Source organism: Sprattus sprattus (assembly GCF_963457725.1).
Source record: "Sprattus sprattus genome assembly, chromosome: 6".
Lineage (NCBI taxonomy): Eukaryota > Metazoa > Chordata > Actinopteri > Clupeiformes > Clupeidae > Sprattus > Sprattus sprattus.
Window position 1 is genome coordinate 35,719,070 of NC_137925.1, and position 14,008 is coordinate 35,733,077.

At 42.7% G+C, this 14,008-nt stretch overlaps 1 protein-coding gene across 1 annotated transcript in view; it reads left to right on the forward strand.

Moving 5' to 3' along the window:
* The window catches only part of ctr9 (CTR9 homolog, Paf1/RNA polymerase II complex component), a 27,364-nt gene extending 18,099 nt beyond the window's left edge, over positions 1 to 9,265 (forward strand). Inside the window, exons 18-24 of the mRNA XM_080840395.1 lie at positions 272 to 343; positions 502 to 637; positions 836 to 982; positions 4,758 to 4,906; positions 7,956 to 8,031; positions 8,223 to 8,335; positions 8,638 to 9,265. Coding sequence (XP_080696521.1) covers positions 272 to 343; positions 502 to 637; positions 836 to 982; positions 4,758 to 4,906; positions 7,956 to 8,031; positions 8,223 to 8,335; positions 8,638 to 8,962 — 1,018 coding nt within the window. The 3' untranslated portion in view covers positions 8,963 to 9,265. The remainder of the gene's footprint in view (positions 1 to 271; positions 344 to 501; positions 638 to 835; positions 983 to 4,757; positions 4,907 to 7,955; positions 8,032 to 8,222; positions 8,336 to 8,637) is intronic.
* Positions 9,266 to 14,008: the final 4,743 nt, after the last annotated feature.

The following is a 14,008-nucleotide window of genomic DNA, read 5'->3' on the forward strand; positions in this document are numbered from 1 at the left end:
AGGGCTAACCTTTCACCCCTTCACACTCAGGGCTGACCTTTCACCCCTACAAACTCAGGGCTGACCTGACCACCCCTCACTCCAATGTCCCTACACCCCTCACCCCTACACCCCTCACACCTACACCACTCCACCCCTCACTCCAATGCCCCTACACCTTGTTTTTTCCTCTCGTGAATTGCCCTCTTTATCTTACATACAATTCTCTTCTCGTCCTATATCTCTCTCTCTCTCTCTTTCTCTCCCTCATTGCTCGCCCTTTCTCTCTCAGGTATTTCAGCTACCTGAGTAAATCTGGAGATAAGATGCGCTTTGATTTGGCCCTCGCTGCCTCAGAGGCCAGGTAAGTGTGTGTGTCTGTGTGTGTGTGTGTGTGTGTGTGTGTGTGTGTGTGTGTGTGTGTGTGTGTGTGTGTGTGTGGTGTGTTTGTTAAAATGTCTACAAATAGCTTAAAAATGTTGAAGTAAGTGTGTGTGTGTGTGCGTGTGTGTGCGTTCACAGGCAGTGCTCTGATCTCCTGAGCCAGGCGCAGTACCATGTGGCTCGTGCACGTAAGCAGGACGAGGAGGAGAAGGAGATGAGGGCCAAACAGGAGCTGGAGAGGGACACACTGCGCCAAATGATGCGCAAGACGCAGGTCTGTGTCTGTGTCTGTGTCTGTCTCTGTGTCTGTCTCTGTGTCTCTGTGTGTGTGATATGTCTTCAGGGGGAGCAGTGTAATAAGGAACTTGAGGAGCAAAAGAAGCTCAGTTGTGTGTGTGTGTGTGTGTGTGTGTGTCTCTGTGCCCATTCGTGTGTGTGCGTATGTGTGTTATACAATGTCTTTCTTCTGCAGGAGGATAAGCGTTCTAAGGAGGTGGAGGAGCAGAAGAAGCTTCTGGAACAGAGAGCTCAGTACGTGGAGAAGACCAAGGGCTTGCTGTCCTTCACTGACGTGGACACATCCCGCGAGAAGAAGAGAACAGGGGGAGGCGGTGGCAGGGTGAGGCACACGCACACGCACACGCACACACACACACGCACACGCACACACACACACGCATACACACACACACACACACACACACATGCATACACACACACACACACACACAGAGTACACACACACACACAGAGTACACACACAGAGTACACACACACACACACACACACACACACACACACACAGAGTCCACACAGAGTACACATCCAATGGTATGAGTTACAGATACAAAATAATGCTACACTTAGTTCATGTCTATTACAGCAGTAGAATAGCAATATGATCGGTTCTATCAGTTCCCCATATGAGCATGTCTATGCTCACACAAGAACCACCATGCAACAGCCAATCAGAACAGGAAAACATCAATATGCGGTTCCATCAGTGCCAACACATCACGGCTATAGAATGCCAACACATACGGGAATGAACGGGAATTAACTGGAAATGTGTGGGTCATTTATACTAACTTTATTTACCTTGTCATTAGGGTTGGGTACCGAGAAATGGCACCGGTTCCATACAACCGGTACCTACCCGGACCGAAATGTCACGCAGATTTCGGTGCTTCCTTTCGGTGCCTGAGCCAATTGAAATAAATAACCGCAAGAAATCATGCAGTTATATCAACAAAAGTTACGTAAAATGTTGTCTTATAAATAATATAATTTCAGGCTGCAAACATGAAACATGGAGGCTGGTTCCAAAACAGTAGAAAACTAGCGACAGCTAACTAGTAGTACCGGTAGTGGCGTAAGTACGATATGAATTATCTTTTATTTTGTTGCTAGGCACATTTCGTGGGGCACATTTACAACTGCCTGACCTCCCAATGTAAACGCTGTCCTGTGTCGCTCACACTCATTGGTGTTTTCATAGCAACATTCTTATGACAGTCGGCTCAGGCACCGAAAGGAAGCACCGAAATCTGCGTGACATTTCGGTCCGGGTAGGCACCGGTTGTATAGGAACAAGTGAAGAGTAGGCAGCATTTCACAGAGCAAGCACAAACAGAACTAGCCATCAACCTTTTAACAGAGAAAAATCGAAAGGTAAACGGGCAAAAGTGTTGCTATATTTAGCACAAAAAGCAACTGCGTGTGTAACGAGGGGAGAGAAAGCAAAAGTCAACGGCAGATCAGACAGACTAATAAATAAACGGAGATGACCGCAAAACTTTTCCTATTCTCTTAAAGGGGCAGTACACATTTTCTCGTACTCAGTGTGTTCAGGTAACAAATTTAACTATAAACAAGGTAGAAAAGATAGGTAGAAACAAATCAGAAAATGTTGAAATTTCATTAAATAAATGCAAACAAAATAATACAATACAATTATGCTCATATTTTTACAAAAGAAACAGTTAATATATTGTTCAATTTGAAGAAAGAAAATTGCCTTGGCAATAAAAAAGCCTTTCTTAAATGTCGTCAATCGTTGTTTTCTTGCTTTAAAAAAAAAGTATCGGTTCAGGCACCGGTATGGTTTTAAAAGTATCGGTTTAGCACCGGTATCGGATAAAACCCAAACGATACCCATCCCTAATGTTGACAGGTGCAGAAGTCTCATTGAGCGTTACAGAAATCGATTGATTGCAGTGATTGCCTCGAAAGGTTTTGTAAAAAAATATTAAGTTAAGGGTACTATCATTTTTGTCCAGGCCAGTTTCATTAGTTTTATTTTTTTAATTATTCTGTTGAACAACAATTCAAAAGCAATCTCTGATTTTGATAAGTTAATTTTCAGTACATTTTTATTTATTATTACCTTTGTCAGTTTCAAGTTATTTCAGTGACCATTGTGGGTTTTTTTTGTCCACGTCTGTATATCATGACAACATATAATAATTCCCAGCATCCTGTCGTGAGCAGGATGCTGGGAATAATATGTGCATGTGATGAACGAATGCACAGTGCAGGGTTGAAATTCAACTGAATTTGCTTTAAATCAGGTTTTAACCAAGATCTAGAATTGATAACGTTAACCACTTGCCACCTTGCGTTTTGGACCCCAACAGCCGCGAGTAATCGAGGTGATGGTGTACTTTTGTGCTGACAATCATACATCTTACTCTCACTGCTGTAACAAGTTAGCCTACTCTATACAAATAAACTTGGTATTAAAATGAACATGGCTTCAGTGTAACATTTAATCAATATGCAATGTCAAAGACATTCAAAACCAACAGAAAGTCATTGGGTTTACGTTTCTGGCAGACAATGGGCCTCATTCTCGACAGCAGTTGAGAAGACTTTCAGAAGGACTTTCTTCTGAACTCCACTTCGGTGGATTTAGGAAAACCTTTGCCATTCTCCATAGTTTTCTCATCTGGGATTTCTTCTGAACTTCAGAAGACTTTCAGAACGCGAAATAGCAGTCGCAACTCTGCCGGAATCTTCTCAAATGCGATTCCTCAAATAACCACAAGATGGCCCCGTCAGCCATCTTGTGGTTATTTGAGGAATCGTGTTGAGGAATGACATTTGAAAAAACTCTGTGTTAAAAGGGTTAACGGTTGAATTTGTGAGAACCCGTTGGTGATTGCGTTCACGTCAACTCTACAGACATCCTCGGATTAAAATAATTATAATAATAATAAATACGAGAATATTTGTATCATTAACAATTACGTTTCACATTTATAGTCATGATTCTACGAGGTAGTATTTATTGTTACACTAGGTCTCTATTGCTCGTAGCTGACTGTTCTCTCCCTTGTAGCCTACGTCACTTTGGACAAAGGCGTCTGCTAAATGACTTGAATGTGAATGTGAATGTAAATGTACACAAACACTGCAAATGTAAGTGAATAAATAAATAAACACTAAACCCAATCGCGTTAAAATAGCCATAGTGAAATAGAATGGACACATATACATCCTGCAGTACCTCCACGTCTTCACCGGTTAAGAAAGATCTGCGTTTTTCCTGGCTTTCCGCTTAGACATGACTCGAGGTGCTTTCGTCTGGATTGGGGAGATTCCTACAGCACACGTGGCTATGGCTGCGTGCCCTAATAAGGAGCTTGCAGGGCGTGTTTGTATGCAAATCCACTTTCATTTTCATTTACATTTACAGTTAGTCATTTAGCAGACGCTTTTATCCAAAGCGACTTACAATTTTTACATTATACACTGATGGCACACTGCACATCAGGAGCACTTAGGGGTTCAGTGTCTTGCAGGGTCCAGCTGAGCTAGGCTAGGCCTGCCTAGTCTTGTTTTCAACTACATTTAAGTTCCCTGTTATAGGCCAAGCTTTGCACCAAAAAAAGTCAACATTTTCAAAATTCCAGAGCTTAACTTCCCATGGAAAGTTTCTGGAAATGTCCTGCTCTACATGAGGTGTTTCCCTATAGGAGGTGCTTCTGGTACAGGAGATGCTTTTCTAAAGCAGGGGTCCCCAACCTGTAGGCAATTTTTTTTACTCATTTTTGCTAGTTTGCGGTCTTATTTTTTGAGTGACGTATAACCTCAACGAGACAAGCATGACGCGACAAGCATAGCCATATATAGATCTATATATGTCTATTGTGACAAGAGGAAAATCCGGTCGTTTTTCAAAATAAAACACTTTTCAGACTCTAATAATTAATACAGCGGAAATTATATAAATCATTTTTTCTTTCTGTGCGGCCCGGTAACAAATGCCTCGGCCGTGGCCCGGTGCTTGGGGACCACTGCTCTAAAGGAGGTGCTTCTCTCCAGGAGGCTGCTGGAGAAGGAGGCTGGTTCGGTGCAGTTCTGATGTGGTTCTGATGTGGTTCTCCCTGCAGCGTAAGAAGGGTGGTGACATGGATGAGTTTGTGAACGACGACTCGGATGAAGATCTGCCTACGAAGAAGAGGAGGAAGAGGAGAGCCAGCGGGAGTGAGGAGGAGGAGGGGGAGGGAGGAGAGAAGAAACCACGCAAGAGGAAACGGAGGTCAGTGTGTGTGTTTGTGTGTGTGTGTGTGTGTTCCTCTGACTGGTGTGTGTACTGATTGTGTGTGTGTGTGTGTGTGTGTGTGTTAGGGGTGGGCGATATGGGCAAAAAATAATATCTCGATATTTTTTTTCATTTTGACGATAACGATAATAAGACGATATTTTATTAAAAATGTGATTGGAATTCTCAGAGTTATACCTTCTTGGAGATTACAATAATGGGCACAATGTTTAAGGAAAACACTTCTTTATTGTCTTTAAACAAAAATAACTTAATTGAACTGCAATGCAGAAATATTGAACTCTTGTAATAAAGTGCATGCATCCATGAGAATTATTGCACATCAACAGCAGCCTTATTAAACTTAAAATTCTGTCCAGGATTGTACAAAAATACAAATATATGAGCATTAGAGCATGGATCGGGGCGAATTTTTCTGTACGAGCCCGGCCCAGTCCGACAGAATAGTAACCGAGCCCGGACCGAGTCCGACAGCCCAACGGAATCAATTTCTCAACTGTTCATAGTACTAATGCCACATTGACGTACGTTTTTTATGAATAGCCTGGCTTTATTAAACTGGGGCATCAACAGTTAAATGCTCTCGCTCACAAACAAGCGTTGTTCAACTCACAAGCGTACACAATAAGGCCAATAAGTATATTTAAATTAAATGATTCACATTGCAAGAACGTTTAGTAAAAAGGTGCGGCTCCTTTAAGGAGCACGTACAGGGAGGGACAACGGTGACGCATAGTGTGGATGTAGCAACAAACATTTATGTGCTGTGAAAGTATGTGAGTAACGTGAGTTTTATTAAAGCATAGCGTGAGCAGGGGTTTTTCTAGAAAAAAATAGTAGCAGGGAGCAGACCCCTGCGACGCGCCGAGGGAGCAACGCGCCCGAGGCAGGGGATGGTGTGGAAGGGGGGTCCCCCCCCTTCCACGGTGCGAAGCCTTTGAAAAATGAATGATTAAATGGTACATTCTGAGGCTATCTTAGAGAGAAATTCTAGCTCTTGTGGTCATCCTGAAAAACTAAAATACTATCAACTTTTGGTAGACTTTGGTAGACCTTAAAATCTGGTAGATTTTTTTTGAAAATAACCTTTTAAATAGTGTCCTCTGGTGGGTTTTAGGAAGAGAAATTAACAAATTTAGATTTAAAATATGGCACAAATATAAACATATTGAAGACATCTGCTGGGATTTTGTTTTGGATGTGTGTGAAGCAGGAGCGCCCTGACCTGGGAGAGAAAGCTTAGGAGCAGCTACTACCCTTTTCCTCCACATATTTATGTGAGGCCTCATTCTCTGCAATGACTGTGATCAAAACAAAGCATTGGAACAGAATGTGCCTCCAGACGAGCTTTATCACAGCAGTTGCTTCCCCTTTTTTGAAAATAACCTTTTAAATAGTGTCCTCTAGTGGGTTGTAGGAAGATCAATTAACGAATGTAGATAAAAAATATGGCACAAAAATAAACATATTAAAGACATCTGTTGAATTATAGTTAATGTCAGATATCCTCTGCTCAATTTTCAAACTCTCCCTCACTATATTACTTTTTTGCTCGAGCAATATTCCGTCACACCTGATACGATGCCAACGTGACCGTTTCAGAGTAGCCTACTTCAGAGTACATTTCCAAAAAAACGAGTCTGTTTCTCTGACTGACGTTTCAAAGTATGTACCTTGTGCCTGCCCAGCTCTGTGCCTTTAGGAACTCCAGGGCTATGTTAGCATTGTGTGTGGAGAGACGGAGCTCCAAGTTTGAGGCTTTACAATGCGACAGTGACGTCTGGCATATTTAGCAGAGGGGTTTTCCATTTCGCTCCGCAAATAATTCCTCCCATTCAGGCAAGAACGTATCTTCATATTTTCGTTTAGCTTTACGCTTTGCTGGATCCATGGCATTCTATCAGTAGATACTGCTAGTCTGGCTAGTAACTTTCTGAGACGGTGCACACATTAGAATGTTTAATGTTTGGAACATTAACGTTACTTGAAGACATCTCTCAAGATCGCGTGAAGACAAAATATACATGAATAAATACCCCATTCAAATCAGGCAGCTTTTTGTCTGTATTTCCAAATATATTGCGTGCAAAATATGCATTTTAGATGTTTGTTTTACAATATGAAAATTCTGTACACCAAGAGAAAAGTGAGTGAGCACTCGAGCTGCAGCCGAGCCGCACGTCAGCCGGCAAAGCTGCTAATAACTTTAACGTTAGCATGTCAACATGTCGACTCGGTCTGGGAAACTCCAATTCGGATCGGAATATTTTTGAGTAATTATAAGTTATTTGAGGATCAGACACATTGTCAGGTGATGGTGTTGGGATATTTTTGCGGAGAAAATATCGTTTTGAGAAATATATGTTGTACAGCAGCATGTAAGTACAGATCCAAGTCTGACAGGTTCAGTCGGCATTTCGGTAGGAGGGCGCACGCCGGGAGTATCGGGGCGCAGCGCCCCTGTTCCCTTGTTTAGAAAAAACCCTGGTGTGTAATGTGTAGCTATTTCATTCCGTTTGCTAACATTTCCTGCTGTCTGTATTTACTAACCAGCAGCAGACGTAAAGGAAAGGGAATTAACCCTGAAGTTAAAAACATGCAATCTACTTCGGCCGTGGAGCATTTGACTCCCCTGCAATATTCAACTACGTTCAGAGACAGACAGCAGGAAAGGTTAACAAACGGAATGAAATAGCTACAGATTACACACGCTACGTTTTAATAAAACTCACGTTTTATGCTACACCAACGGAGGCACAACAGACATCACCATGCGCTGCTAACCTGTTGCAAAGTGGATGCGAGAAGCCATGTCACGTGATCACGTAGGCCCACTAGTCGCTAACAGTTTCCCCGTGCGTGTCATTGTTTTTGCCGAAGTCATTTAAATACTCGATAATGTAATTTTGCACATCGTTTGAACAACAATGACGATATTATCGCAGACGATATATATCGCCCACCCCTAGTGTGTGTGTGTGTGTTTCAAATCAAATCAAATCAAACTTTATTTGTATGGTTTCAGACCCCAAGAGGGCAGTGATGGAGAAGGAGGATCACGGCAGAAGAAGCAACGCAACCCCAAAAAGAAGATGGAGAAGGTCAGATATGTGTGTGTGTGTGTGTGTGTGTGACAGAGAGAAATTAAAATAATCGTGTATGTGTGTGTGAAGGTCAGCCACTTGCTGTGTGTAATGTTTCTTTTGACCTCAGTATGTCATATTTGTAATGTTTGCCATTAATATTGTGTGTGTGTGTGTCTTGTGTGTGTCTGTGTGTGTGTGTGTTTCAGGCCAAGCCTGAGCGCATGCCTCCGTCTCTCAAAGGGAAAATCAAATCCAAAGCCATCATCTCCTCCTCGGACTCCTCCTCTGATGAAGATGGCCTCAAGATCGCGGAGGACAGGTCAGGCTTTGTGTGTGTGTGTGCCTGTATGTGTGTCTGTGCGTGTGTAAGTGTGTGTGAGAACCTGTGTGTCTGTACGTGTGTAAGTGTGTGTGAGTGACTGTGTGTGCATACCTGTGTGTGTGTGTGTGTGTGTGTGTGTGTGTGTGTGTGTGTGTGTGTGTGTGTGTGTGTGTGTGTGTGTGTGTGTTTGTGACCGTGTCTGGTGTTTGCCTTCATAGAGCTTTATTTACACTTCAGCTAATTCTAAGTAAAATGGCTGATGTTGACGTGTGTGTGTGTGTGTGTGTGTGTGTGTGTAGGAACCCACGGGACAGTGTTTCTGGTTCTGATGACGAGGACCGCACCCACAGGAAGCGTCTGGCATCGGAGAGTGGCTCAGAGGCGAGGCATAGTGCCAGCGCCCGAGGGTCTGGCCAATCAGAAGATGACTCGGGCAGTGAGGTCGGGGCTAAGCGTAGGCCACGCCCCCAGTCGGACTCTGAGTCTGAACAGAGTCGCCGCAGTAGGGGAGGGTCCATCAGCGACTCCCCGCCCCCCTCCCCCAGACCTGCCTCCGTGGGATCCCCTCGCCAGTCAGAGTCAGAGGTGGAAGCGTCCAATCACGGGTCAGACGACAGCGACTAAGGGGCCGCCTGGAACTGATGTAGGAATCATGTTCAACTTTCTGCTGCCGTCTCCATTGTCAGTCTGTCACACACACACACACACCTCTTTTATACCTGCAGATCCTTCACACATATTCATACTTGCAGGTGCTGAACACAAACATACATACATACATATACACACACACACACACACACACACACACACTCTCTCTCTCTCTCTCTCTAATACCACACATGAATCTTCACCTCTTGTTTTCTTTTTGTCATGTGTGGAATTTAATCCTGGCTCATTTCTGAGAGATGTCATGATGATGTCATGTCTGGGTTTATTTTGGTATTCTGGGGGGGGTGGGGGGGTTGTTTTTTGATTCTGTTTAGAATGGTAGCAGTCACCATGAGTGGCGCCAGAACATGTGTTTGTACTTTTCTTTTAATTAAAAGAATCTCCTGAAAGACCCTCCGATTCTGCTCTCGTATAGCCAACAACACCAGGGAATTAAAAAAGATTCTTACAGAAACAATATTTGATGCTAACTCCAATCACATGTTTTTAATAAAGCAAGTTAAGGCCACACCTTTAAATGACCAGTGTGTAATACATTTACTAAGTATAAAATGAACAAGGAAACATGAACATATGTCGACAGAGATCAAGGAAATTTGCTAAAGGCTTCAACGACAACAATGCTTTAGCCAGTTCAAATGTACGTTCCAGAGCAGAACGTCTATTTGTGTTTTGGCAAGTGTGATTCTGCCACTGCCCATTTCTACAGTACGAACTGGACCAACAGAGTTCATGTTTGATTCTACCTGACCAAAGGAGCCTTGGCATCCTTCTTAAAATCTGCATGACCAGAAATGGCTTCTATCATTTTGGCAAGTAACCGTATAATTAGTGGGATAATGTATCGTCCCGTCAGGATTTATTTTTACACAATGACCACCGGGCCAAGCTATGCATTACCCCTTACATATAGCTCCAGCTCCAGCTCTCAAACAGCACACATGGCCAACAGAATTGCCTCTTCGGTGTCGTGCTAGCAGTTAACCATGCAGCCCTAACATTACAGAAGTTATTGTCATTGTCTGCACTAAAGCAATCATCATCATCATTATTTATTTAGGGAGAATTGACTGAGCACAGGGCTCTTTTGCAGCAATGCCCTGATTGAGGGTACATAGATGAACAATAAATAAACAAACCATAACGAGACAAAACTGATCAAATAAATAAACAAAACACATTATACAACTCAGAATTTAAGTATTAAAAAAACCCACAGAAAGTAAAAAATCAAATCAGAAAATGATTTAAAACAACAGCACTGAGGCACATCCTTAGCATCGAAAAGGATCTTAAACTGGTTGACAGACAAATACTGGGTTAGTTTCAAGTCCTCTTGAACAGTGTTCCATTTATGGGAAGCAAATAACTTCAAAGCTATTTTAACTACACTGCTCAAAAAAATGAAAGGAACAATTTTTGATCAGGGTATGGCATGAATTCAATTGCACTTCTCTGATAACGATATGGGCCTCGTTTCCCGATAACGACGTATCTTAACGGCCTACGTGGATTTTCGCGACATCGTAGACTAAGTAACACTTTCTATTTACGTGCGTTTCCCAACCATCAACTTAAAGTCAGGTGCACGAGCGCAACGTGCACGAGTTCTTAAGTATCTCTTAGGAGCTGTTTACGTCACGTTAACCTGTTTACGTTAATTGCTGTGAAATTAGCTAGCCTATGCGTGCATCGAATGTGCACTGTGCACTGAATTCGGGGCGGGGATAGTAACGCCATCTCCAGCAGATTATTTAAACTGTGTTCCCATTGTAAGGACATTTATTACGATCTGTCTGAGAGTGGGCTGTCAAAGCTAGCATCATCGAAGTCATACAGTACAGTAGGCTACATACATTCAATAAAATTAACCTACATTTGAGTCCAACTGCATGACCATTCTTACCCTACACTTACCCTTACAATAAATAAGTGATCCTATTTCAACCATAACTTCATTTTAAATAATGTCTTTCTTTATGACATTTAGTTTATAGTTTAGACAGCAACGTTGACATCTATATTCAACTGCATCCACTACATAATCTCAAACTCAACTTTTGTTGGTAACTCTCCAAAAAGGCTACCATTAACACATTTCTTAATGAAAAGGAAACATGCATCACAATAATACTTCAGTGTAACCTGTACCTATGTGGAGTGCAAATATGTCTTGCCATTACACTACCCAACAGCTCTACGTCTGCTAACACTACAGAATGCATAATTCCTACGGGCACTGCACTAGTTTTGTATAGCCTAATCTTTATTTTCAAATACTCAATATTCTTTATTTCTATTTTGATGGGAATAGGCAGGTGAAACAATGACATTCTCATGATGTGCTATACACAGAAACATCCTTTGGATTTCTTCTATAATAGGGCGAATGACGCCCCTGGTGGATTGCATCGCTAAGTGTGAAGTTACTACTTGTCCTGACCACACGTAGAATTCTTCTCAACGAAAGATACACTTAAGCTAAGTGCCGCGTCGGGAAACCCGTCTGCAACGTAGGATTCCTCTTACGAACGATTTCAAGTGCTTTCTAGGCTAAGTGCGCGTTCGGGAAACGAGGCCATGGTCAGTTAAGTAGCAGAGGGGGTTGTTAATCAGTTCCAGCTGCATTGGTGTTTACAACAGGTGCACTAAAGGGCCAACAATGAGACGACCCCCAAAATAGGACTGGTCTTGCATGTGGAGGCCATTTCTAATGTTTCTCCCTCTTGATCTCTTTGACTGATGTTCCACTATCGTTGGCTTTAGCTTGATTTATAATCACTATTGGGAGCATGAGGCGATTTCTTAACCGTACGGAAGTTGCACAGATTGTCCAACTCCTCCAGGATGGCACATCCACGTGTGCCGTTGCAAGGAGATTTGATGCGTCTCCCAGCACAATCTCCAGAACATGGAGGAGATTTTAGGTGACAGGCAGTTACTATAGGAGAGCTGGACAGGGCCTTAGAAGGTCCTCAACCCATCAGCAGGACCGATATCTGCTGCTTTGTGCAAGGAGGAACAGGTTGTGCACTGCCTGAGCCCTACAGAATGGCCTCCAGCAGGTCACTGGTGTGAATGTCTCTGCCCAAACAGTCAGAAACAGACTTCATGAGGGTGGCCTCAGGGCACGACGTCCTGTAGTGTGCCCTGTGCTCACTGCCCAGCACCGTGGAGCTCGATTGGCATTTGCTATAGAACACCAGAATTGGCAAGTTCGCCACTGTGCTTTTCACAGATGAGAGCAGGTTCACCCTGAACACCTGTGATGGATGTGAAAGGGTCTGAAGAAGCCAAGGAGAACACTATGCTGCCTGCAACATCATTCAGCATGACTGGTTTGGTGGTGGGTCAGTGATGGTCTGGGGAGGCATATCCACAGACCTCTACAGGCTAGAGAGGCTACGTTCGTTTTCTTTGGATCTCACTTACATTCATTTCAGTAAACGTCTTAGACAAAATGTAGGATGGTTTCTACGCAACTTTTTATAAATGAGGCCCTTACAGATTTGGGAGGACATCCCACAAGACACCATCCGTCGTCTCATTAGGAGCATACCGCGACGTTGTCAAGCATGCATAAAAGCAAGTGGGCGCCACACAAGATATTGAGAAGCATTTTGAGTAGCAGAAATTTTATTTTGGCAAAATGGACTACCACATAATTTGTTCACTTTGATTTTCGGGGTGTCTATAAAATGTAACCCTCTGTAGGCTTAAAACTTTTATTTCAATCAAAGGATGTGGCATCCTATCGTTACTAAGACATTAAACTGTCCATATCAGTATAGCCTAGATATCCAACATAATTTGTTTTCACATTGAGATCTGATGTGTTTTCAAAGTGCTCCTTTAATTGTTTTGAGCTGCGTATTTTAGTTTTGATAAGGGGGATTTCAAGGGAGATGAGGCTCTTAGACAGAGTGTTATGACAGATGGATTTTAATCTTTGACATGAGATAATTAGGCAGTTTTCCCACTAAGGCTTATAAACAAATAAAAGACAGTGTTTTTCCCTCCTGTCTGCTAGAGGGGACCAACCAACATACTTGGTGGGTCCTGAAAGCAACTCCTTTGACAAAGCGAATAGCATGATATCCATTGCTTACTAAGACAATTATCTCTGACCTACTACTCAGACTGGTTGAAATTTAGTGCATGAGCTGCTCGTCAGACAGCCACTATTTGTGTTTCTGATCTGATTGGTGAAATAACAGCGGCAGGTTGTAGTCCCTTGCCCACAATTATAACTTACTGTACGTCGTCATAGTTTAATGATCATATAAAACACCTGTGCAAAACCTCTTTTTATCATCTAAGAAACATCTCCAAACTCCGCCCCACTTTAACCCTATCAGATGCAGAGAAGCTTGTCCACGCCTTTATCTCCTCAAGACTGGACTATTGTAATTCACTCTTCTATGGGATCACTGGCAAGAACATCCAGAAGCTGCAATACATCCAAAACAGCGCTGCCAGGATTCTGATGAAGGTCCGGAAACATGAGCACATAACACCAATATTACACTCACTACACTGGCTCCCTGTCTCTTTCCGGATAGACTACAAAGTCCTTATAATCACCCATACATGCATAAATGGACATGCACCTCCCTACCTGCAATAATTAATTACTCCCCAAACCTCCACCTGCACCCTCAGGTCTTCAAACAGCTTGCTCCTCCGCGTCCCCAAAACCAAGCGTCGCACCATGGGCGAGCGGGCCTTTTGCTCGGCAGCGCCACATTTATGGAACAGCCTCCCTGACCACCTAAGGGCAACGCAGACGCTGGATTCCTTTAAAGCTGGACTTAAGACTTTTTTTATTCAGGAAGGCATTTCTGGCCTTGTGTTGAATCTTTTCTGTTATGCTTATGTTAATATTTAAATTTGTTTTTAATTTTATTGTATTATAGTTATTTTCTAATATGTAGGCACTCTGAGATTCCTTTGAATGAAAAGTGCTTTAAAAATAAAATGAATTATTATTATTATCAT